Source organism: Tribolium madens, unplaced genomic scaffold (genome assembly GCF_015345945.1).
Source record: "Tribolium madens isolate multiple individuals breed KSU strain unplaced genomic scaffold, Tmad_KSU_1.1 Scaffold_97;HRSCAF=244;Tcas5.2_LG3a, whole genome shotgun sequence".
NCBI classification, from domain to species: Eukaryota; Metazoa; Arthropoda; class Insecta; order Coleoptera; family Tenebrionidae; genus Tribolium; species Tribolium madens.
This window is the reverse complement of record NW_025401069.1, coordinates 162,169-187,618: the sequence shown is the minus strand read 5'-3', so window position 1 is coordinate 187,618 and position 25,450 is coordinate 162,169. Positions and strand designations below refer to the sequence as shown.

The 25,450-nt window shown below is 30.3% G+C and overlaps 1 protein-coding gene across 2 annotated transcripts in view; it reads left to right on the top strand.

The window, feature by feature from the left end:
* LOC123014894 (netrin-1-like) overlaps positions 1-22,045 on the top strand; it is a 110,479-nt gene extending 88,434 nt beyond the window's left edge. For both annotated transcript variants that reach the window (XM_044414194.1, XM_044414193.1), the window contains 5 exons: positions 5,688-5,837; positions 7,284-7,367; positions 17,383-17,451; positions 19,467-19,659; positions 21,332-22,045. In XM_044414194.1, coding sequence (XP_044270129.1) covers positions 5,688-5,837; positions 7,284-7,367; positions 17,383-17,451; positions 19,467-19,659; positions 21,332-21,488 — 653 coding nt within the window. In that variant the 3' untranslated portion in view covers positions 21,489-22,045. The remainder of the gene's footprint in view (positions 1-5,687; positions 5,838-7,283; positions 7,368-17,382; positions 17,452-19,466; positions 19,660-21,331) is intronic.
* The last annotated feature ends 3,405 nt before the right edge of the window (positions 22,046-25,450 follow it).

The following is a 25,450-nucleotide window of genomic DNA, read 5'->3' as shown; positions in this document are numbered from 1 at the left end:
TATGTATTAGTAACAAATAAGTGATAGCTTACACTGACTTTACATGATAAATTTTAAAAGAGGAAACTTTCCGACGTTAGTCAAAAACTGTAAAAATTTGTTTTTACAGAATAAGAATAAAAATTTTCAAGAAATAGTTTAAATAGTAATCCATASTTGTAATGTTGTGTCAAATTAGTTTAAATAATTAAAACAACAAAATAAATGGAACCTCAAAATCAAAAAGAAWATAATTTTGCAGAAAATAATGTAAATTAAATTAATAAAAATTAACTAATTAAAACTTAATAAAACAATAATAATCTACAAAATAAATGTTTGATTGTTTTCAAATTTAAAATAAAAATTATTTCGAAATTAAAGTAAACCAAATTACAAATCTGTTTGCCTGAAATTTAGAACATTAAATATGAATTGCAACTGGAAAACTATAATTACTCAACATTTGATTTAACATCCAACTTTATTTTTTTTAAGAAACAACTCTTAAAAATCTTTTTTTTTAAAAAGTTAAAAAAAAATGTATGCGGATTCAAAAATTAATGTCGGGATTTCCTAAAAAGCACCATACTTTTACCTGCACAATTTTGAGAGTTAAACTTAATAGTCACATCTAATAGAGATTGGCTTCAATTTGTTAATATTTTTGTGTTTGCTTATTAATGTAATGTAATAATAATGATGATAAGAATGCGTACAACTTTTTTATTTTTTAATAAATAACTTTTGTAAATGTATGTAGTAAGAAAAATAAAATGATCTTTATTATTTGTGTTGAAAACAATGATAGTAGAAATTGTACCTCTAGCGATAGAGTCAAAATAATTTTCTCTTTTTTAATTCTGTGTAATCATTCTCAATATGCGTTCATCTTAGAGATTAATTTTCTTTTAAGTCTTAGAAAACCGCAAAAGTTCTATCATGGATTGAAGGAACCCAAATTAACAAACTGATTAAAATTTAATACACTGAATATGAATCGCGAATAAAACAATGTAAATAAACATTCAAATCAACATTCAATTAAACATTATGTCAAAACTCATTAAAAAATTTATTCTGATAAGAAAAGTTTAAATAGTTGGGATTCAAAAACTATGGTCTAGATGTYTACAACGCATATAACAATCTTTTTGTAAACTTATAAAGTACAAAAGTCTCTAAAGATACTTAAAAAGTACAACCTAAATGTAAAATCCGTAATACAAAAATTAAGCAAATTTTTTTCTGGTGTTAAGGTTGTCTTTAAATATAATTAATATTTTATTATATTGTTAATATGTGTGGGAGTTTAACATTTTACTATACTTATCTCGGAAAATATTTAGAACTTAAAAAAAACACAAATTTTCACTTAACAAATAATGACTATATTCAGGTAATTAACCGTTCTGATTTAGACAGGACATGTCTAGATTTTTATTGTCTTAGGCTGTTTTTCGTTTATGTCCTGATTGATTCCGATTTAAGTTTTAAGGACAAACAGACCTAAATGTACCGTTTTTCAAATTTTCATTTGCAAAACAAAGTGTCTTTTAAATTAAAAAGAGTTTTCTTGTATGTTAATTAAATGTAATTTCAAATGTGGTCATTCCGTTTGGCCCCTTGAAAAAACRTAACTGAAACACTTGAAAATCACTTATAATGACCAAATTAAATATAATTTGTTTTGCATAAATTACAAAAAATGTCCAGACAATTAAGGGATTCTTAAAGCAATAAAGAAAAAAATACAAATTACTTAACACAAAACAATAAAGTTAATTTTTACAGTTTTTTGGACCTAAAAATAGTTCTTTGTCTTTTTGCATTCTATATTCTTATAATATTTAAATTTTTATAAGGTAAATTGWTAAGACCTATTTAATTTTTTATTTTCTGTTCTAAAAGAAAATTGTTATGATAATTTTTATTAATATCCTGATTTTGAACTTTCCAATATTTGGTCACTTTATTATAAATATTCCGGTGAAAAACGAGAGCGAACTCTTGAAAATTTGCTAAGTTCACTCTTATCCATGAGTCTTCAAGATGATTTTATTCATTTATGTGTTAATTCATTTGGCAACGTTGCTGGAGGCAAGTCCTACCGCTGAGTTTAGCGATTTTATATACACCGGAGTCGAAAATGAATTGTGTGTGTATGGAGTTCAAAGAGTGTTGTTCTTATAATTTTTTTTGTATAAATTTAGACAGGAATTTCTTTACCCCTCTGAGTGTGCCTCTATTAATTTCGATAAGATAAAGCTATATACATCAACTATATTCATCTCAGTCCAGTATTTCGGGTGGAGCCGTGGACGTCTGTTTGATGGGTGGAGGCAGAGACGATACAAATGCATATATTCTTAATATAAAATATATATTATATTCTTAATATAAAAAGACCATAAAGGCATTGCTAATTCAAAATTTTTTTTGGTGTTGTTAACTGCTCTAAACGTATTTATACGCGGTAACTGTTCAATGCGTTCTTAGAAACCCATGGGGCGGATTCGCATTTTTTTCATAACAAAATGTTCAAAAGTTGTGTACTCCGATATTAGGACGGAAAAATGAGTGATGACTTCTTACAAGCAAAATTATTTTATTGCTTATACAATTTTTTAAGTTTGCTTCTTATTGTTACATGAGAAATGTCTTTTTGCATCAACAATACAACACATATTTTTTACTAATCATTAGCTAAGGTAAACTTTTGGGAAAACGGTGACAAAGTATTATTCTGTTTAAGAAATTGATAATTTTGATTATTAATTTTTGTGAAAACAATTAGGAGAATTTAAAAACCTTATAGGGAGCAATAAGGTTTCTGTACTGTTAAAATATTGCAATGAATAAAACCAATTATCTTTACTCTAAATTTTGCAAATACAGAGCTGAAAAGTTTTCTAAGAATTTGTGAATTTAGCAGTAAACTGCTCAAGACGTATTTATACGCAATAAGATTTAACCGCTCTAAACGTATATATACGCACCTACCAAAATATGTGCGCACACAGCAAAGGATTATAAAATTAATTCAGCAGTTTAAGGGTTAAAACACGCTGCAGCGTGGGTAATTTGGCCTTTATAGCACGCTGAAATTTTAAAGTTGTCTAGGTAACAAGAAATAGTGAAATGTCTGGACCAATTACAACGTAAAAAAATGTACTTAACGTAAACTAGTAACCGTCTCTACGAAAATGATTCACAAACAACCTTTGATAATTTTATTGTGAATTCACATTTTTTCAATGCTCATAAAAAATCGTAAATGGGCAGGTATAATAAAAAATAGCATATAACACTCGTTTACACACTTACGACGTTAAAAGCTGACGCGTGGTGCTCTTAAACCCGTCGTGCGTGTTTTAAACGCTTGCTTATAAACTAGTACTCGTATTATAATATACTATTATTCAATTTTGACAGTTTAAAGGGACTTTATTAACTCTATAACAACCATCATAAAGGCAAGATTCACTAGTGAAATTTTATGGATTTTATTCACAAGTGAATTTAAAAAAAAGTTTTTTTTCATACGAATGTATTGATTTGGCTGGCACTGCTTCATTCAAAGCAGCCAATGCTTTAGGTAGAACTGCCGGGGGTACAAAAACTTCTTTTTTGTCTTGATCTTCTACGATTCCAGCCATTTTTCGCACAAGTGTCACAAGTTTGGAAAAATGTAATAAATTTGTTTTCACAAAAATGTTATACGCAGTCTACATGATTGTTCTAGATTGATTAGTGTTGATTGTTCAAAATAAAAATATATACAAGTCGCCCCGGCTGATAACACCTAAACTTACTTCTTTTTTTCAAAAAGTAAATATTTAAGTAATAATATTCATTCTTGTCTTTTAGCACATCCGGTTTTGCCGGAAATGCTACCAAATTTAGTTTTTCAAATGGAACACCTATGTTTTTTCCTCGAAACAATAATAATTGACATAAAAAATACGGTAAACCATTATTTATTACATTTTGCGTAACACCATGGAATCAGAAATCATCTTAAATCTTAGAATTTTAAAAGGAAATTGGTCGCGCAGCCTGATTTTTAATTGTAAAAGAAAGGTGTGAATAAAAAAAATGCTTGGATACCAGTTTAATTGTTGGTTCGACAAATCTAATTTGTCAGTTGATGAGCGAGTTCTTTTATGGAAACTCTTGAATTTTCTTCCACTGATAACAGAACATTCAGATCTCTATTTTCTTGTTCTTCACTAAGAACCACAGGTTTTTTTTACTTTTACGAAGCGAACCTGTTCGTCTCAGTTGTTTTTCAATTCGACTAAATTTCCAACGATTTTGATGAACTTTATTTGAGTATTTTTCTCTATACTGTCTTTCAGCTTACGCTCTATTTCTATTGCACTTAAAAAACACTTCAAGCTGATCTACCAATTCGTCGTAATTAATATCATCCATTATTAAAGATCTCAATAAGATTTATTGACAAATTAAGCTTTGTCAAACTAACAATTAGACGGTATCCAAAGCATATTGCTTTTTGCATGCAAAATTTGCTAATACAATTCTAAAATTTAAATTGTTTTCTGAGTGCATTATGTAAAGTAAAATGTAATAAATAGTGGTTTACCGTATTTTTCATGCCAATTATTATTGTTTCGAACAAAAAAAAACGTAGGTGTTGAAAAACTAAATTTGGTAGCATTTTCGGCTACACCGGATGTGCCAAAAAAATTTGATGCATTTACCAAGAAGGCCAGGAATGAATAGTATTATTTGAAAATTTTGTTTTTGAAAAAAAAGTAAGTTTAGGTGTTATCGGCCGAGGCGACTTGGACCAAACAGCCTGTATGTGCGACGTGAATTAAACATTGTAATTCTCTCAAAGATATGATCTCAACATCTTCTCGTGAATAAACATGTTTAATTCACTTGCTGTATAATATTTAAAAAAGTCACGAATCAATGAAAACTATAAATTTATTTCAGTCAACAGAAATTGTCAAACTTTGACATAGAAAATTTAAAGTTTACTTTGTTTGAATCGTTCTTTGAACATTGCTATTTTTTATTATTTAAAAAAAATGCATAATACTAAATTAAATGTTAGAAATGACGACCTCAAGTTAGGTAATATTTTACATTTGTAGCTTTTTATTTTTGTATTTTGCATTCTAATTGCCCTTGCATTTTCTTCTTTGAAAGTAACAAGATTACTTGTGTGGTTTAACGGAACATAAATTTCGAAATAAAACGTAAGAATAGTTAACTGTTTGAGAAAACACAGATTTATTATTGCGTCCTATTTTACTCACGGAGATTTGTGGATAATAAATAAATATATTCGAATTTGGTCTGAAAAAATTAATATCTTGCAAAATCCTAATAATATAACTTATATAATATTCAAATATAATGGGTTTAATGAACTAGGAAGTGGTGCATTTTTTGTTAGTTTTGCATTGTACTTCAAGGGTAGAAGCATTTATAATAACCCTGTAGAAGACCATAATACTCTAGTACATACTGACAATTATTGTAAAATTTATAAGCACTATTTATGTGTTTTGATAGTAAAAGTTCGGATGGATAAACACTATTACATTTTGTTAAGGCGATATCCAAAACGTACTTCTTAAAAATTAATGTTAAATATTTTTCAAACTTTTTGTTCTCCTAACATTAACGAAAGTGAGAGGTTATTTGCATTTAATATAATTTTGTTGTAGCTTGTGACTGCCATCCTATTGGATCATCTGGTAGAACTTGCAACCAAGCCACAGGACAATGTCCATGTAAAGATGGTGTGGTAGGGACTACCTGCAATAGGTGTGCAAAAGGTTTCCAACAAAGCCGATCCCATATTGCACCATGCATAAGTAAGTTGATACTACCACTATAATGTTTTAAACTTTTATGATTATGATTTTATGATTGTAAAATATTTCATTAAAAGTTTCATAGGACATTTGAGCTATTTATATAAAGTATGGAACCAAGCGGTTTTTTTAAATCATTTGCCTCTAAAAAATAATAATTAATACTCCTATAAATTAAAGTAATGTAAAAAATGTAATTGTATTTTGAGAACGAAATTTTGTTTTTGTGTTACGCGATTTTTTTGTCAAAATTGCAATTTATGTAAAAGGTTTGGTTGAAAAAATTAAATAGAAAGTAGATACCAAGTTGTAATTCTTTAATCATAACCTTCATGAGAAAAATGACTTTATAGTCTTTTGCCATTAAAAAATTTTTTTTTTGTGGAATTCAAAAAAAAAGGAAATTTTGAAAAATTTTATTCGTGATAAAACATCTCATTTTTATTGTACTTTATCTTTTTATTGTACTTTATATCAATTAGTTTTTTTTTTTTTTGAAAAATAAATACTTCAAGAAAAAAACCTTTGGTTCTATACTTTTTATTCACCTGGTATAAAATATAGTCCAGTCAACAGTTATGTTGTAGAATGTATGATGGTCAGGAACAGAATTTTTAAATTTAGGGTTTGTTAAGAGGTAAGCAAAGTAAAGTCTCCGGTCTTCCGAGGTGAGTGTGGCTCAGCTCACCAAGAAGATGCCGTTTAATCATTTTTTCTTATATTCCGAAAACAGTACGTATTACAAAGAATTAGTTATGTAAAAATTAAAGTTTGTACATTTTTCTACAAGTGGGTTTTTCGGGTTTTTGTATATCAAACAGTCAAACAAATACCACACTCAATTTTTGTCTCACTTTGCTCCATAGTACCTAAATCCTAAGTTTATAGCAAAAATAAAGGAATGTGCCAGCCATCAAATTTGAGTTTTTGTATCTTTATTTTCTTTATGAACATAAGTTATAAAGTTTTGATATTTTGAAACAAAACTGCTTAATACATTGGCTAGGTAGGTATGTAATAGCTATTAAGATAACTAGAGTTTTATAGACAGTTTAAAAATCGAGAATTTAATAGACTGTGATTTTTAAACTATAAAACTCGTGTTATCTTCAAGATTTTTTGCAACATTAATATTGAATAAAAAAAATTACTAAATTTAGAAATCATTATAAAGAAGTTTGTCAAAATTGACAAAAAATACGCATCAGCGTATTTTATAGACTCATAAGGTACGTTGCTATTGACGACGTACTTTATAGATGAAGTGTATTTTAACGGCAACATAAGAGGTAATCTTAAATGCACCATGGAAACGGTATAAGGTATTAATGTTGCAAAAAGGTTATATCGTTGTACTCGTATACATGCTATTCTCTGTGAATTCTTGTAACACTGTGAGACTAGGGGAGAATTACCTAATTTAATTATTTTTCTTTTTTTTTTCAGAAATTCCTATCGTCCAAATAATGGCTACCGAAGAAGAAGACAACGATTATGGAGACGAAGATTCAGATCAACCTGCTGTCGGAGGTTAGTGATTTTTTTTTAGATTTTTAAGAAGACAACTCCCAGTGTAAAAAAATCGAATATAAGGTGATAAAGTAAACCATGTGCTATGGATAAATGTGCTTATAAATCATAATTCATACTGTTTACTTTTAGTGTTGTGCAGTTGTTACTTTAAATTAAAACATCTTTGAAACGGTTTATTTTAATGGTATATACAAATCAAAATTGGGGTATTTCATTTGAAAAAATTGAGTTATGGATATTTAAATTATCATAAAAGTAACCTTAAAATTTTTTGGTTTATTCTTCATATTTTGGCACTATTTGTCAAATAATAAGTCACTGTCGACATTTATTGAGAAACAATTTTGACATTTTTGATTTCCATAGCAAACTATGTGAAAACGGGTGTGGCTAGTAATAAATTTTCTGTAGTCTTAAAAAAACGTCCATAACTTGAAAATTATTAAATTTAGGTATAGGGAATGTTAATACAGATCAATGCACAATTAAATTCTCTTCTATTTAGTAAAATAAAAATTGTGGTATTTCATTTGAAAAAATTGAGTTATGAGTACTTGAATTATTACAAACGTAACCTTAAAATTTTGGGATGTTATTTTTTATTCAAAATTTGATAACACCAGAAAAAGGATCTAAGCTTTCTATTTCAAACGCCAAAAAAACGAATTCAAAATCTTAAAAAAATGGCAGAGTTACCGATTTTTAAAGTGGAAGGTGCAGATCCAAAAAATTTTTTAAAACTCCAAATATTTCAAAAACGGTTAAATTTAGGTATAGGGAAAGCTGATGAAAACTCCCTTAAAATAACCCGATTAATCCAAAAACGCAGTAGTAAAAAATATACCTTTCCGGTATAACCGAAAGTGCCGCCATCTTGAAAATATTTTCATTTAGGACTTAATGGATTATGGCTATGTACCAATTTTCAAATAAATACGATTATTCGAACTCTCAATACTTCTAATGTGGGGTTTAGACGGAACAGCTTGTATTTCAATAATGGTTATGCATTTTTTATTCGAAATTAATTAATATCAATTAAAAAATAAGTAATGTTAAAATGTAAAAAAAAAAACAGAAAATGTGAGTCGGGACTACTGCAACCGAAAATTGAGTAGATTTGCTCGGTTTTCTTAATTAGTGTTTTAAAAAGTACATACAGAATGACCCAGGGGTTCGTGCACGATCTATAACTTTTTTTCTATACAAGTTATCCACATGATTTTTTTTTAAACGATAGATCCAACAATGAGGCACATTATAAAAATATTTCTATTCATATACAGGGTGTCCCAAATAAGATACACAACTAAGTTCCGTTTTTTTAAACGAAAACCACAATTTTTTATTACATATCTGGATTCGCCACTAAATTGTCAATATAACGCACCTTGGTTCCTTAGACTTACCTGCAATAGTTTTTGACTTATGCCAATTTATGTGTCAAAATTGCATCGTGCATAGGACCCACAAAAAAATTCATAACTTCAAAACTATTTAATACAACTTAACCAATTTTTTTCCAGACGATTCCTTAAGCTTTAGCACATCTTTTGAGAAAAAGGCAAACTCCGAGTCGATGTTCCATCGCCTACTACGATTTTTTGAAAATGACGAAATACAAATGGCAATAACTCGATTTTTTTTAAATACAACACTCTATGTTTTATTGCATCATTACATGGCATTTTTTATGAGCTTTTTGTCGATGTAGGGTTCATGGGGTTTACTTTGTAAAATTTGTACGATTTTTGCAAAATAAGAAATGTTGATGGTTTTTTCTAAAAAAAAAAAAGGAATGGAGTGGGCTGCTGTCGTAAAATTTGACACTTTCGTGTACTTTTAATAATTGTACACATCTAATTGTAATAATGAATTTCACTCGTGAAGAATTAGTGAATACGGTTTACTGTAATGGTGAAGATCACAGAAATCCTTTATTAGCAAGCAAAATGTACCGGCAGAAATATCCTATCCTAATCGTTGGATGGGCAGAGGAGGTATTATTCCCTGGCCCTCACGATCTCCATACCTTACTCCTATCAATTTCTTTCTTTGGAGGTACGTGAAAGAAAGAGTTTGCAGAAATCGCCCAACAACTGCAGATGATATGAAAAACAGGATCACGGAAGCCTTCCATTCAGTTGATGGAGCAATGCTTGCTAGAGTTCGGAGTTTATTTACTAACAGACTAGCTAGCAGCTTGTGTGGAATATGATGGTGACCTATTTGAGCAGTTTTTATAAGTAACCTTTTCTCAAAATTTTTACATTGTTGTCTGTTAATCATTCTTTCCTATTCTTGTAAAGATTGCTAAAATTGTTTCTTTTATTGTGATGTACTCCTGTTTCTATTACAATTTCATTTTATTGAAACACATTTTTTTCAGAATTGCATAGATGTGTCAAACGATAACGGCCTACTCGATTTATTTTTTTCAGAAAAAAACCATCAACATTACTTATTTTGCAAAAATCTCATAAATTTTACAAATTAGACCCCATAAATCCTATATCGACAAAGAGTTCATAAAAAATGCCATACAATGATGCAATAAAATATAGAGTGTTGTATTTGAAAAAGTCGAGTTATTGCCATTTGTATTTTGTCATTTTCAAAAAATCGTAGTACGCGACTCCGAGTTTGCCTTTATCTCAGAAGATGTGCTAAAGCTTAAGGAATCGTCTGGAAAAAAATTGGTTAAGTTGTATTAAATAGTTTTGAAATTATGAATTTTTTTGTGGGTCCTATGCACGATGCAATTTTGACACATAAATTGGCATAAGTCAAAAACTATTGCAGGTAAGTCTAAAAAACCAAGGTGCGTTATATTGACAATTTAGTGGCAAATCCAGATGTGTAATAAAAAATCGGGGTTTTCATTTAAAAAAACAGAACTTAGTTGTGTATCTTATTTGGGACACCCTGTATATTGTAAGTAACTGTTTCAAACTTTATAATATACTGAAGTTATAGTAAAAAACCGAATATTCACACCCAAATTCTAAGATGTGTAATAGTATATTACATAACCAGCACGGAAAATGACTAATCCTTGGTGCGAAGCTTTTTTGAGCGTAGGTATTGAGATACGCGGTCTTGTAACTTCTGGAGAATCGAATTTTCTACAGTATGAACCATCTCATTCAAAATTGTAAAACTTGAGATACAGGTTTTGGCTTCGCACCTACGAAATAACGCACAAGTGAGAAAGGATGATGCACGAGGCGTCAGTCAAGTGCAGAAGCGCCACGAGTGCACTTTCCAGCAAGTTATGTACACAATTTTTCCCACGGCCCCGCAACCCCATGACAAAAAAGACACTATGTCCACTACAGTGGACGAAATAGAAAACACTAATGACTCTGTGTCAATTAATAATTACTGACACTTGACAAATGTTGACAATTTAATAGTTTGACATACAGAGTGTTGGTCCAAGTCGCCCTGACTGATAACACCTAAACTTACTTCTTTTTTTCAAAAAGTAAATATTTAAGTAATAATATTCATTCTTGGCTTTCTTAATAAATGTATCAAATTTTTTTAGCACATCCTGTTTTGCCGGAAATGCTACCAAACTTAGTTTTTCAAATGGAACACCTATGTTTTTTTCCTCCAAACAATAATAATTGACATGAAAAATACTGTAACTGTACTGTACTGTAACCATTTATTACATTTATTACATTTTGCGTAACAGAATGCAATCAAAAAACATCTTAAATCTTAGAATTTTATAAGGAAATTGGTCGCGTAGCCTGATTTTTAATTTTAAAGGAAAGGTGTGAATAAAAAAATGCTTTGATACAGTTTAATTGTTGGTTTGACAAATCTAATTTGTCAGTTGATGAGCGAGTTCTCTTATGGAAACTCTTGGATTTTGTTCGACTGATAACAGAACATTCACATTTCTATTTTCTTGTTCTTCACAGAGAACCACAGGTTTTTTATTTTTAAGAAGCGAACCTATTCGTCTCAGTTGTTTTTCGATTCGACTAAATTTCCAACGATCTGGGTGAACTGAGTATATTCTATGGGTGAATTCTATTTGAGTATTTTTCTCTATACTGTCTTTCAACTTCCGTTCTATTTTTATTGCACTTAAAAAACACTTCAAGCTGATCTACCAATTCATCGTAATTAATATCATCCATTATTAAAGATCTCAATAAGATTTATTGACAAATTAGGCTTTATCAAACTAACAATTAAACGGTATCCAAGCATATTGCTTTTTGCATGAATACCTTGACAAGGAAAATCCGCCTACGTTGCAAAATTTGCAATAAAACTCAAAAATTTAAATTGTTTTCTGAGTGCATTATGTAAAGTAAAGTGTAATAAATAGTGGTTTACCGTATTTTTCATGCCAAGTACTTGTTGATATGTCAATTTGACAGTGTCATCAATTCCATAAGGCACGTTTTTGTGTTCAAATGTACGACTTATCAATAAAGTTATTGTGTTTGTGCATCAACATACTAAATGAATTGTTCTCGGTGTCGCGCGACAGAGTTTTAAATTTGCACCGGATTATGTTCGCCATAGTAGGGGTCTTCTCCACCTTCCTTTTTGATCACTCTCGGAACCAATTGCCCATATATAATCAATTCATTCATTCGGAATACTTTAATTACTTCAATAAGAAAATTTTCCTCTATACTAGAAGTTATTATCAGAAATGTGGCGGAAGAAATATTAGAAAAGAAATTTTTAAGTTGTATAATAATAGATAAAACTATTTTTTCAATATTATATGTATTTATATGTTTTGAAATGTATGTACAGGTGCGCCAGAACTCGCGCCCCAGAGAAAATTTTCACGTTAGCTCTTCAAAATCTATTACATTGTTTACAAATAAAAGAGTTAAATTTAACAAAAACATCAGGTACAGAAAAAAGTGTTCATAAAACGGTAAAAATTTTGCAAGATACCACCTAATTTTATTACCTCGAATTTTACCGACTATTAGAACTGTAAACTTGTAAACTTTGGGATAAAGTACTCAAAAGGTTCAAACGCCAAAGTGGAGGTTGCACCCTTTATATCTTAGAAACTATAAACATTCGAATAACGCAAGTTTAATTATTTTGACTTTTTGAGCTCTACTATCACCTGTTAAAACATTTGCATAAACTTTGAAATCATCCTGCATTTTAAAAAAAAGTATTAGTTTCTCATTATTTTATTTACCAACCTGACAAATTTTACTTTTGGGCCTCACTCTTCAATTGGCTTGTTTTGAAGATGTCTTGCACTTGTCTCGTGCGTCGGATCAACGTGGCACAGAAAACAGTTTACAGATTGACAGAGGACAGAGGTCAATTTTTATTTGACAAATTTATTTGTCTCTATGTTGAATATCAACGGAATGCTACTGATTTGTATCCAATTTGCTTTTTATACACTTCAGCCGAAAAAACATTAGAAAAATGACATTCACTTTTTTTTTTCTAATAATACAGGGTGATTCAGCTTAAATGATCCATTTGACCCTTCTTGGCAGACTACATACATTATGCACTTATTCCTTTATTCAAAATTAAAGTTTCAAAATATCGAGAATCAAAGAATGTGTCGCTCATTTTATTTGACAAGTAAATATTTCAAAGCATCAAATGAAATGTCAACGCAGACGACGTCTCAAAGTTTCAAAAATGCCGAGATATTCATCTACAAATAATGAAGAAACTGAAATGATATTAATTTATGCTGCATCTGGTAAAAATGCTAGATTAGCCGCCGATTCATACGCTGGGCAATATCTAGAACGAGTACCTACAACATACGTATAAAATTCTTAAACGACTGGAAATGTGTTTGTGTCACTATTGGCCTGCAAGTAAGCGTAGAAGTATACGAACTGCGACTAGTTTAGAGAAGAAAATTCTGGTGTTGGAGACTGTTGAACAAAATCGGCATATTGGACAAAGAGCAAAATATTTTGCATAGTTTCCTTTTGATATGATTGTCTCAGGTAGTATAAACCTTAATAGCAAAAGTCCTTCTTTAGCCCAAAAAACTGTTGCGAAGACTTTATCCTGTAAATTTTTTGTCTGAACTTCTTATACTTAATTTTGGAATCAAATTATTGATTATTGCCTCATTATCAATTCCCTCAAATGTTGAGCAAAAATTTCTCGGTACATACCACCGAATTACCGTACAAAGTGTTTTAGCCTATCCGGTCTGACACAATCTCTGTTTGAACTGCGGTCAAAATCACAGCGGGGGACACATTATTAGAAAGACGTTCAGTCAAAATTTATTTGTTACCTAAAAAATCATTCTTTTCTCATTCTACAAATGTGTTTTTAGAATCAATCAATGAAAATTTTTCAGAGTCTAAACCTACATTGCAAAACCCTTGTGATATCGTCCAAGTGTGATGACATTAGCTGTAAAAGAGCTTAAAATCCCCCCTAGTTCTAGAAACAGACCATAATTCAAAAGCGAAAATTTTCCTTTCTAATTTTGTTTTTACCTGTTCAAATTTTGACCGCAGTTCAGATGTTCCCAAATTTCTGGACTCTTACCCAGTAGTTTCAAGATTCTCTTGAGGAGCATTGCTGCTGGATATCTTTTAGGAGAGAGTTACCTATTTCAAATTTTGAAAATTCTACCTTAAAAGTAGATACTAAAAAACGAAACCAAACAAAATTTAAATACACAATAAAAAAGCATACCACGAACAAAGTATGTAACAAATAATTCGAGCTCGAGAAATTGTTTGAACAATACTAGTGAAAGTTGATTGAAAAGTGTTTTTTGATATTTTGCGCCAAATATCCAAAGACTGCTTTATATTCTGTATTTTTTAAGTAAAAACAAAACATACAACCAAGAGATGGCACTAATTGTTTCTGTTTACCATGGCCTACTTCATCTGTCTTCCACTGCGCTCCATACGGCCGTAACATAACGAGCCAAAAGTCAATTCTCTTAACCTCAAAAATATCGTCGAAATCGTCCGGTAAGTAGTGCCATCTACTTGGTTAACTGAAAACTTTTTAATTCATATTTTGACAGTTCTAAATTAGAAATTACCTGCACCTCATTCAAAATTCCTTCTTTTTAAATTACTTTGTTACTGAAACGTTTGTCGAAGACTGAAACGACAAATTTGGTCGGCCAATGCGTGCTGAGGTAAAGTAACAGTTTTTTGGTGCTGGCAATCCTCTGGAACAAGTAGCTATTTCCATTCTAATTCTAAAAATTTTTTGGAAAACTAAGTCCGATAATAGAGAGGGTTTATATCATAATAAGACAGAAACTCGAATATGAATGTATATTCGAGAGCATTCTGTCTATTACAAATAAGCAGTAGGAACTTAGGTAAATGTTTTTATTAATTTTTGTTCATAGAATTACCACAAAGTTCCGGAGTACTCTTTAACCATTCAGCACGAGCTGCTATATCGCTAAGTATTTCAAATAAAGTATCTTTTTCTCTACAAACAAAACATTTCTTGCCGATCTTTGAACTTTTTAAAAGAATGATTGAAAATTTGACAAAAATTGTCAAATTTGAAATATCTATAGTCTTTAAGTTATCAAGTAGATGACGCTTGTTACCGGACGATTTTTTGAGGTTAGTAGAATTCAACGCATTCATATAAAATCGACAGTATGTTACGGCCGTATGGAGCGCAGCGGAAGACAGATGAAGTTGGCCATGCTGTTTACTACTGTTTGTCGTAATTTACAGAAATCTGTAAATAAAAGTAAGTGGCGCCGTCTCTTGGTTGTATGTTTTTCATTAACATATTTGCCTATGCCTGCTGATCAACCCTGATTAAAACCAAATGTTTTAGTATCCACGTTATCTTTGAAACGTACTTGTGATTGCTCCAAAAAAAAATTCAGGCTCATTATTACTCGTGGGACACCCCGTAGAGAGCGGAGTTTAGGTAAAATGTCTTTTTGATTCCATTTAGGGCCCATGGGCGGGACCCAAATTTTTGCGCAATTAGACTCTATTCGATTATTTACTACGTCTGTTTCCAAGACAGTAAATTATATTTACTCGGTGCTTTCCCAAACTCGTCTGTAAGTATTTTGTTTATTGTTGCTAAGTCGGTTAGCATTCAAAATCGAATTATAAAGTACTATAAAAATGTGATGTTTTATCAAAAATAAAATTTTTCAAAATTTTTATTTGTTTTTAAGTTCTACAAAAATATTATTTTTTTTAAATGGCAACCCACCAAAAAAAAAAAAACATTTTTCTCATGATCTAAGAGATTACAACTATCTACTTTATATTAAATTATTTTTTTATGTATACAGGGTGATTCGGATAAGATAATGAGCCCTACGTTCTTTGGATTCAACTTGCAAATCCTAATTTAAATTGGATCAAAGGCGTGGAAATGGAATTTGTTTTTTGGGTTGCATCACCAGATCGTTAGGTTCATTATCTTATTTGAATCGCCCTGTATATATTGCAATGTTGACAACAAAAATCGAATAACTCAAAAACAAAATAAAATTTTGTTCTTAAAATAAAATCGTTTTTTTTTATATTACTTTAATTTATATTAATTATTATTTTTTGGAAACAAATGATAAAAAAAACCGCTTGGTTCAATACTTTATATTTACCCAGTATAAAACGAATTTAAAAGGAAACAGGGTTTTTTTTTGTAAACTTAAAACTTAACTTAAAATCTTCGTGATGAGCTCGGAACGCAACTTTAACAATTTATTAAAAAAAAGTACTGGCTAAAAAACAATTTTATTTAAATAGAAGTCATTTTTAGATCATAATCTTTAAATAAAAAAATTACCATGGTGAGTTGCCATTTAAAAAACATTTTTTCCCAGAACTCGAAAACTAAAAGAAATTTCGAAAAATTTTATTCTTGATAAATGGTCACATTTTAATTGTACTATACGCTACACTAATTATTTTTTTCGTAAAGTGCTTACTATACGAAAAAACGCTTGGTTCCCTACTTTTTATTCACCTGGTATGTAGCTATCGCCACTTCTGTCACTTTTTCACAATGTTTTTTCTGTATGAATTAGTGAAACCTTCTGGCTCAAAATTTGTCAGTTGAGATCAGTAATAACACAGATTCTTCTTTTACACGGAAAACAAAAGTTTCTGACCAATTTCTCCTTAAAAACGCAGTTGTGACGGTGCCAGTATGACGATAGCTATAGCACGATGTCCTGGGATTGAGTTATAAGGGGGAAAAAAATTCTGACACGTCTAACAGATTTGTGCTTTTAACCAGTAGCTTTATATTTGATCAAAAAACTTTGGACAATTATTAAATTGTACCTATATTTTTATTGAAAATTTATTGTTACGTGAGCTATGTGGCAACATACAAGTTAGCAACATACAAGTTAGAACGGCACAATTTCAGGAATAATCCAGCCCCCATGTTAGCCAAATTTTACAGTTTTGGATGTTTTCTTATTATGGAAATATTTTAAGGATATAAGTTACAATGATACTGCTTTTTTATAATGTAATTTTATACAGGGTGCGCCAGAACTCGCGCCCCAGAGAAAAATGCCATATAAAGGAAGATACCACGAACATGGAAAAAATGTTAAAAAAAAATTATCTATAAAAATTTCGAAGTTATGGGAGTTTAAACTTTGCACTTTGACTCTATTTATTTCTGTTAGAAAAATAATTTTCAATTTTTTTGCCATAGGCTATTATAAGAGGAAACAAGGAAGCTCTATCCTAAATTGTAACTCTGTTCAATGTTATTTGTCGCTTTTATTGGCAAAATTTTGGTACTTTTACTAAATAATTGTAAAAAAACATATAAAAGATCATCAGTATCATTAAATAGACATAAAAAAATGTCAAATGTCAAAAAATAAATGTCAAAATAAAATTTTTTGACAGATAGAATTTTTTAAACATTTTTTCCATGTTCGTGGTATCTTATCTTACTTAAAATGTTTCTATGGGGCGCGAGTTCTGGCGCAGCCTATACCTATATTAAAGGGACTCTTTATTAATTTTTTTCTTTGTTTCAGTTCAGTGTGGAAAATGCAAATCCAGTACAAAGAGACTCAACTTAAATAAATATTGTAAGAGAGACTATGGTAAGTATTTATTCCTTTAATTGTACAAATTTTGCTAATTTGTAACACATAGAAACTCTCTTTCTGGAATAAAAATATTTTTTCTCAATTCCTCCCCAGCTTTTATTAATTGCGTTATTTTTCGTTAATAATTAAAAATCATTCAGTTTTTCCCTAGTAACCCTCGTAACTAAGAAAAAACTCGGAATCACTGCTATGCATTTTTTACCCAGGCGGGATATTGATACATTTCATTAAGGAGGTGGTGACTTAATAGATGATGATACGATAAAGTTCTAAAACAGCATTTGAATGGTTTTTTACTATTATAAGATTGGCCCCATTTTTTTGTAGCATAAATAAAGGGTGATGGGGGGGCTAATTTTAATCGGTGGCCGCATATTACTTCAATTTTTTACACTAACACAAGTGGATTTATGCCTGATTTCATGGAAGTTACTTAATCGTAAGAAATTATCAAAAGAAACTAATGCAACGCAGAACAAAAGCAATAAATCCTCCAATAAATGAAAAATACTTGCAAATTTTACCAAAAAGAGTTACAATGACGACAGTGAATTTACTGTCAATGTCAAATTGACAGATTCACTCAATCATGCCATTTAAGTGGTGTAGTAGAAGTACATATTTAAATTTATGTTCAAGGCTACCATCCTTAGAGACCCTTTAATTGTTTCAATTTATATTGTGATGGATTTTTATTTCACTTTTGTGTTGGTAATGAAAAAATGAAATTGATTACGCACAAGACTACCGTCGACTATATCTATTAATTTTCAAAATGTTAACATTACAGGTCAATAATAGACGTTACCAACTCGCTGTATACATATGTATAGAACGTTTCAAAATGATTGACATCTCGGTAGGCGTTGAGACTGTAAACCAGACTTTAATTTTAGTTCCAAAAAAGTTACTAATGTGAACATTCTTTAGATCGCGATACGTCATAAAAATAACATTTCTGTTGAATTCTGTCTGAAAAAATAACATAAGTACAAAAGAGGAAGGTTAAGAATTGAATCAGGAAACAAAAACGGTGAAATCTGAGTAAAGATCGAAAGGAAGAACAGAATGTAAGGTACTGTAAGGAAGTAGAAGTGCATATAAAGAGAAGAATGTGGTGAGATGTGTATAAAACGAGAGTGTGAAATAGAAGAGAATAATGGCAAAATTCTGATGTGCGCACAGAACAGTACTAGCACAGAACTAGTGGAATTTAAAGTTACATTTTTTAAAATAAATCTTTATTATTTCTTATTATTGGAATTGGAAGCTTTGAAAATTTTGTTGTAACAACGGCAAACTGCTCCTCGTTCTGTTTCAGTGAGATGAGGTAATGATTGTCCTGGTATTGTTGATCTTAAAACTTTGCTTAATAAAAAAAAATATCCAGAAAAATTTGTCTTGGAAAAGACATGTTTTCTAAAAGGAATAAACGTGGAACAAAAGGGACAATAGGAGAGAAAAAGCACAAAATCTATTAAAAGCGACGTATTTTCATCCTTAGTGGGTGCAATCGTACAAAAATTAACAACCTAGAACTCTCAAAGTATAAATGTTGTCACCTTAAATTTGAATTTCCATGACCTACCGAGATGTCAGTCATTTTGAAACGCAGTGTATATGTATTGTATAAATTGTGTAATTATAGTATGTACAGTAATGTCTTGCTAATCCGAACTCATAAGTAATCCGAACACATTGATTGTGTAAAATGATTTCTATAATCCGAACTTTTGACATCTGTAATTCTAACGTTTTTAGTATACATAATTAAATTTTACAATTAACACAGCAAATTCAAATTTTGATTTTTCGAGGGCAGTTTTTGCCCAAATGGACAAATAAATGTTGTTTGTAACACGTATCTAAGAAGATTTTGCTGGCTCTTTTTGCTATTCCAGACTCGGCTTCGCTGAGCAATAATCCGCCCGCAAAACCTGTGTTTTAAATACTTGTAACAAAAATTATTTTAGTGTAGACGATTGTTAAATATTAAATACTTGTTGCAGCTATTATGGCTAGAGTCTTGTCACGAATGGAGAATAATGAAGACCAACATACAAAAGGATGGACCCGCTTCATGGTAAATATAGAATTCATCTACAAAAAATCAAGAGATTCCCAAATACGTAAAGGCACTATGCCCATGGTCGTGCCAACTGCAGATCTGGCTTGTAAATGTCCTAAACTTAAACCTAACAAGTAAGTATGTATTCAAATAATTACTTTCAAAGTTTTATAGACAGACTTTTATAAGTGTTAAAGAAATTAAAACAAGTAATTCGAGACATTGTTCGTCTTAAAATGCTTATACTCCCTAGGCATTATTTGTAGACCATTTGCTCGGATTGCTTCCAAACAATTAGACTGTTCTATTAATTGGATTGACTCCACTCATTGAACTATTTTATTATACAGAGTGTTAAAAAAGGTTGTAAAATATTTAAGCAGGTAATAGTATGGACTAAAATAAAGAAAAAAGTCATAATGAACATGGGTCCGCAAAGTAACGGTTTCGGACATATCGAATGTGAAAAACAAAAAATTCAGAACAATTTGTAAGGGATATGAAAACAAACAACAATTTTTAGAATTTTTGGAAGGATAAAACCCGTGAAAAGCGACAAGCCTCGGTTGTGTGAAGTTAACATCTTTGTATTCCTTATTTCTTAAATAACTATTAGATATTGATGAAGAAATTTAATTAGATACATAAATAATAGAGTTTATTATTTTATTATACAGGCTGTCCCATGTAAGACTTTCGGATCTAATATTTCTGTTATTTGCCAACGGATTTTTATGAAATATAAAATGTAGGCAACTTAGAAGGTGGGGCTTCAATTAATCTTAATAAAATTACCTCAAGATAAAGAATATAATTTTAACACATATTTTCAAAATTTCACTACTGGATTAAATAGTCGAGGTCACCGGAGCTACCGGCGGGCGAAACATCAAAGGTTTCGCACTTGGCGCTTCTGTATAGTATAGTATTCTGTGCCCCTGCACAAAAAATTAATAAAACCACTTGTCTCAATCAGCAGAAATACGTCGATTATGTTGTTACAATTTTGACTTAATTTTTGAAAAAAAATTATCAAAGTTAACTCTTAAACGTCTCTAAGTAACATTTTGTACAATCCTGTGGTAAATTAACTTAGAATACCCTTAGAATTTTTGGAACCATATGATGCCAATGGTGCTACATACCTTCAAGCACCTTTTAATTAACTGAACTTTTATTGTACTGAACTGGTTAGCTTAAAAAATGCAGTTCCTAAATTAAGTTATTAACTTTTTTAAGTTAGAGATACAATAAACGTCAAATATCAGCGTGACAGTCAGGGGTGATTAAAATTCGGTAACATCGTTCTTTTTTTGTAGCCGCCCATGTTTTTGCATCTTCAGTTACTTTGAACACAATTTTTTTCTTCTTTCTTGTAACCGGGATCTTTTTCAAGGACATATTTTGCTTATGGCTTTTTTTATTGGCGAGTAACAATTTAATATAAATTTCAAGTAATTTAGCATTTTTAAAAGGCATGTTAAAGTCACATTTTAAGGATTAGAGCTGTTTTAGTAATGTGATATTAATCTCTACCTACTAAATACTCTACATTTCGTTAAACGCCGTTGTCAAATAAAAAAGGTATTAGATCCGAAAGTGTTAGGTGGGACACCCTGTATATTTTTGTTTTTACTTAAAATGTCAATTACCACTTCATAGAGTGGTGCGTGGTGGCAAAGTGCATGAAATTTCTAGCTGGTGCTACAAATTTTCTCAGCAAAATTTTGACTTTTTAATTTCCGTTTAAAAATAACAGATACTCGTACTTATGTGCTAATTTAAAATAATTGTGTTTTTTTTTAGGTCCTACCTGTTTTTAGGAAGAGAGAAAGACGATTCTCCTGGAGGAATTCTCACAGGTAGTTTAGGTGTCACCGAAAGATCAATTGTCATTGAATGGAGAGATGAGTGGGATCAAAGGATGCGAAGATTTCGTAGAAGAGCTCGCAAATGCAAGTAAATTAACTCGTACGTTAATGAAAGTTACTAAATTGTTCCATACATTTTGTAAAAGATGCTAGCAGTGTCACTGTGATTTAATTTTAACGTATGTGTTTAAGAGACTTAAAGCATTTTAAGGGTGCGTATGAAAGCACACTTCCTCATTTTGTTATTATCATTTTTTTGTATATACTTTATTAAAGAAATTTAATTGTATTCACGCAAATGCCAAATGAGTTGTTTTTCGAACAAAAAAACTACTTTCAGAGTTTTGGCTTGAGATACAATTTGCAAATTACAAGAGTAATATTTATTATTATAAATACATTCAGTTAATTTATTATGGCTCAACACAATGATTTATTTTCTTATCATAAAACAGTCCCGTCTGTCGTTTATAGTTTATTTGGAACAAATTCTACCCATTTCTACGGCATTTAAGCAAAGTTAATAATAGTTATTTATTGTAAGAGTGTGTTAGATTAGATAGCCTTTTATCCACGCAAGATTGTTTAACCGCGAGAACGTCAGTTCGAGCGGTTAATTTTCTTAAGTGGATAAAACGCGACTAACACACGACTGCAATATAACGTTTTGTCCACAATCACAGGCCCAAATTGTTCCAAACTTAATTAAAAATTAAACTGACATTTAAACGTCACGCCAAATGTGCTTTCGGTTAAACGTAGTAAGCTGTTACGTTGTGCGCTGATTACTAATAGTGGAATAAAGTTACTTTATTCCACTAGTGGATAAAGTGGTACTTTATACACATCTAGAGTGTGGAATAAAGTTTCTATATAGAGTGATTGTGGATAATATTATTAGGTGCCGAAATTGCATTGTACCCTGGATGTTCAAAAGCGGGTCCCATTTTAAATGTTGCAAAATTTTAAATTTTGTGGTAGAGAATTAATTGTGATGTTTATAATTTTAGTCCGTTATCCTATACTTTGAATCTCTAATTTAAACTGAAACAACTGCCAAGAGATCAAATATCCAAGTCAATACAGACAAGATGACAACGTTCTTAAATGGGTATTGTAAAATCCGTGTAACGCCATAAGTAATGTCTCAGTCATTTTGGCAATATTGTACAGGGTGATTTGTAATAGTTGTCCAGAAATTTTAAGGGGCAATAGTAGAGGATAAAAGATGCAAAAATAACTCAAGTTGCCTTATCCGAATGTTTATACTCGTAGTTTCTGAGACAAAGGGTTTTAGTCGCCATATTAATTTAAATTTGTAGCACTGTCTTAATACCAACAAAAATTGAAACATGATCTCCGAGGTTAGTTCTTCAAAATCTGTTACATTGTTTTTAAAAAAATGAGATAAAACCAAGAAAAAAATTACCTCATCTAAAAAAAATTATAATAAAGTAAAAATTTTGCATGAATTTTTTTGTGAATGAATGAATTTGTCTACTGAATATTATTACCTTAAAATGGAATAAGATATTTAAAAGATGCAAAGTTTGTTTATCTTGCATTTCTTGACGAATTTTCTGACACTAAAATGGGGGTTCCACTCACTATATCACAAAAACAATAACATTCAAATAAGGCATTTTAAATGAAATTGGTAAAACCTGACTTTCGTAGTCGTCATTTGTAAGCAAGCTTCCATTGGTGTAGCAATTGGTTTTATTTAATAGGATCCTGCACAATTTCCATTCCAGAATTTAAATTTGCATTAAATCTAAAATACCCGGTTTTTTCCAAAACAGCAAAAAAATAATAAAAAAGTTACGAAAATTACATTCGAATTCATACAGAGTACATATTACGCGGGCTAATTGTCAAGCATGATGACTTGTAGAAGGACTAGTATGGAGTCAATTAAAATTAAATTTTATTAAATAAATGTAATGATTTATTTGGAAAACCTAATTTCACTTCTAGGTGCAATTTGGTTTTTTAAGAAAATAAGTAAAGATAAACATTTTACAAATATTTTTATACGATTACATGATTTACTTTACCTTGTTTTTTGCAAATACATACATTTAACTAAACTAATTAAATTAAAGAAAGCTATTTCGGCACGCACCCTTAACAGGCTTCTATTACTTACCAAAATAATTTAAGTAAATGCAAAATTTTGTATGTACCTACACTTTATTATATGTAATTACATAATTTAATTTAATTTAATTTAAATAAATTGTATGATTTTATTACCTGTATATAATTATTTTATTATTGTCTCCTCTTGTAATAAGTAAATATTTGCATTTTTATGTACTTAAATTCTGTTTTAATTATGTATGTACTGATGATGGGTTTCGGGTATTAATGTAACTAGTGAACCCTCTATATAATATTGTAGAGCATGATCATAGAGAGGTCTGAAAATTGCGTTTTCAAAAGTGGAGAAACACAAAATGGGTTTCTTAGGTTGGTTTTCGCATGCAACTGATTCAGGATGGCGATTCTATACTTCAATATTTTTTTCCAATTATGAATAGAGAAATCAGCAATATTACATTAGTATACACGGTGATTTAAAAGGGTCATTTATATCGCCGTTTATGTGGCGAGCAAAAATATCCTTAAACGGACTGATATGCTAACTTTTCTTCGTCGCGTGGTTTTCAAAATATGAAAATTTGAACATAGCGCAAATGGACAACACTGCAGTACCTCTTGAACCACTTTATTTCTACATTCAGTCTGATACCGTCATGGATACCTTTTTATTTACTGTTATGTTTCTATGTATAGTGACAACAAATTTTAATGTGTTGTTATCGATTTTATCTCAGCTTTTTTTCTTGTTTTACTTATTTTTAAATTTTGGCAATTATTTTTGTGTTTTACAGCCGTGTAAAATAAAATTAATAAAACACAAAATTATTTTATATTAACAAAAAATTAATATCAAAGTAGCAACTTCCAAAACCCTCCGACTAATGATACTCTCCTTTTGAATCACCTTGTGTATAGAGTGGAACTGAATCATTTTTGTCAATACGCTAATGGCATATTCTCTATGCTTGGAAGATAATTTGTAAAAGGATTGTGATATAATACGGCCAAAGAGGCACTGCATTTTTTTAATACCTTTATATTTCAAATTATGTTAGAGCTTCTAATTGGCTTCTATGCAATATGGCCAATACAATAAAAATCATAAGTAATAATAATACACTATAAATTCAGTTCAAGTAAAATTTAGAAAACTTGATTAAAGAGGGGGGGAGGCAAACAGTATTTATTGGACATTCTGAAATTCAGGAATTTCATTTCGTTTCTAAAAACGGATAAACGTTTCAAATTTCATAAAAGTGACTTTTTTGGAACATGTTGAATTAGATATGAATAAAATATTTATGAAAAACATTTGAGTACATAAAAAACACCGTCGGCTGGGGGTACGCTTCTTTTGAATCTCCACGTTGTTGTAACTAATTTTTGTAGTAGCTAGTTTTCCTGACTAACACCAAACCAAATTCTCCTCTTCTTCGAAATTGTTAATTGCGAAATATTTGTTTATTCGCTCCTCCTTGTGTCTATACTCCTTCAAACTCGCCTCGATTTGAGCCAATTTTTTCTCTACTTCTCAACTAAAATAATTATCAATTTCTTGAAGCTTTTTAATATCTTGGACTAGAATAGTGTAAGTGATCAAGTCTTTCCTTTTTTTTTAATGAAAACCTTATTTTCCTGCACGAATTTTTTTTTTAACTTCCATATGTTCCAACTTTCCTTTATTAATAACTTCAATTCGAACATTTTCACCTCAATTTTTGTCGATCTCTCAAACGCAGTTGATTTTTAAACAACAGTTGTCAACAGTTTTGTCAGTTGTCAGTTTTTCCATCCTTATTTTCTTCAGATTTCGTCTCAATTCATTCAATTCGGATTTGATCGAGGCAATCTCAGCTTCGACTTTTTTTTGTTCGAAGGAACTTGGACCAACAACAGTATCAACTTTTCGACTATGGAAAATGACACTCTTCTAAATTAACAAAATCTT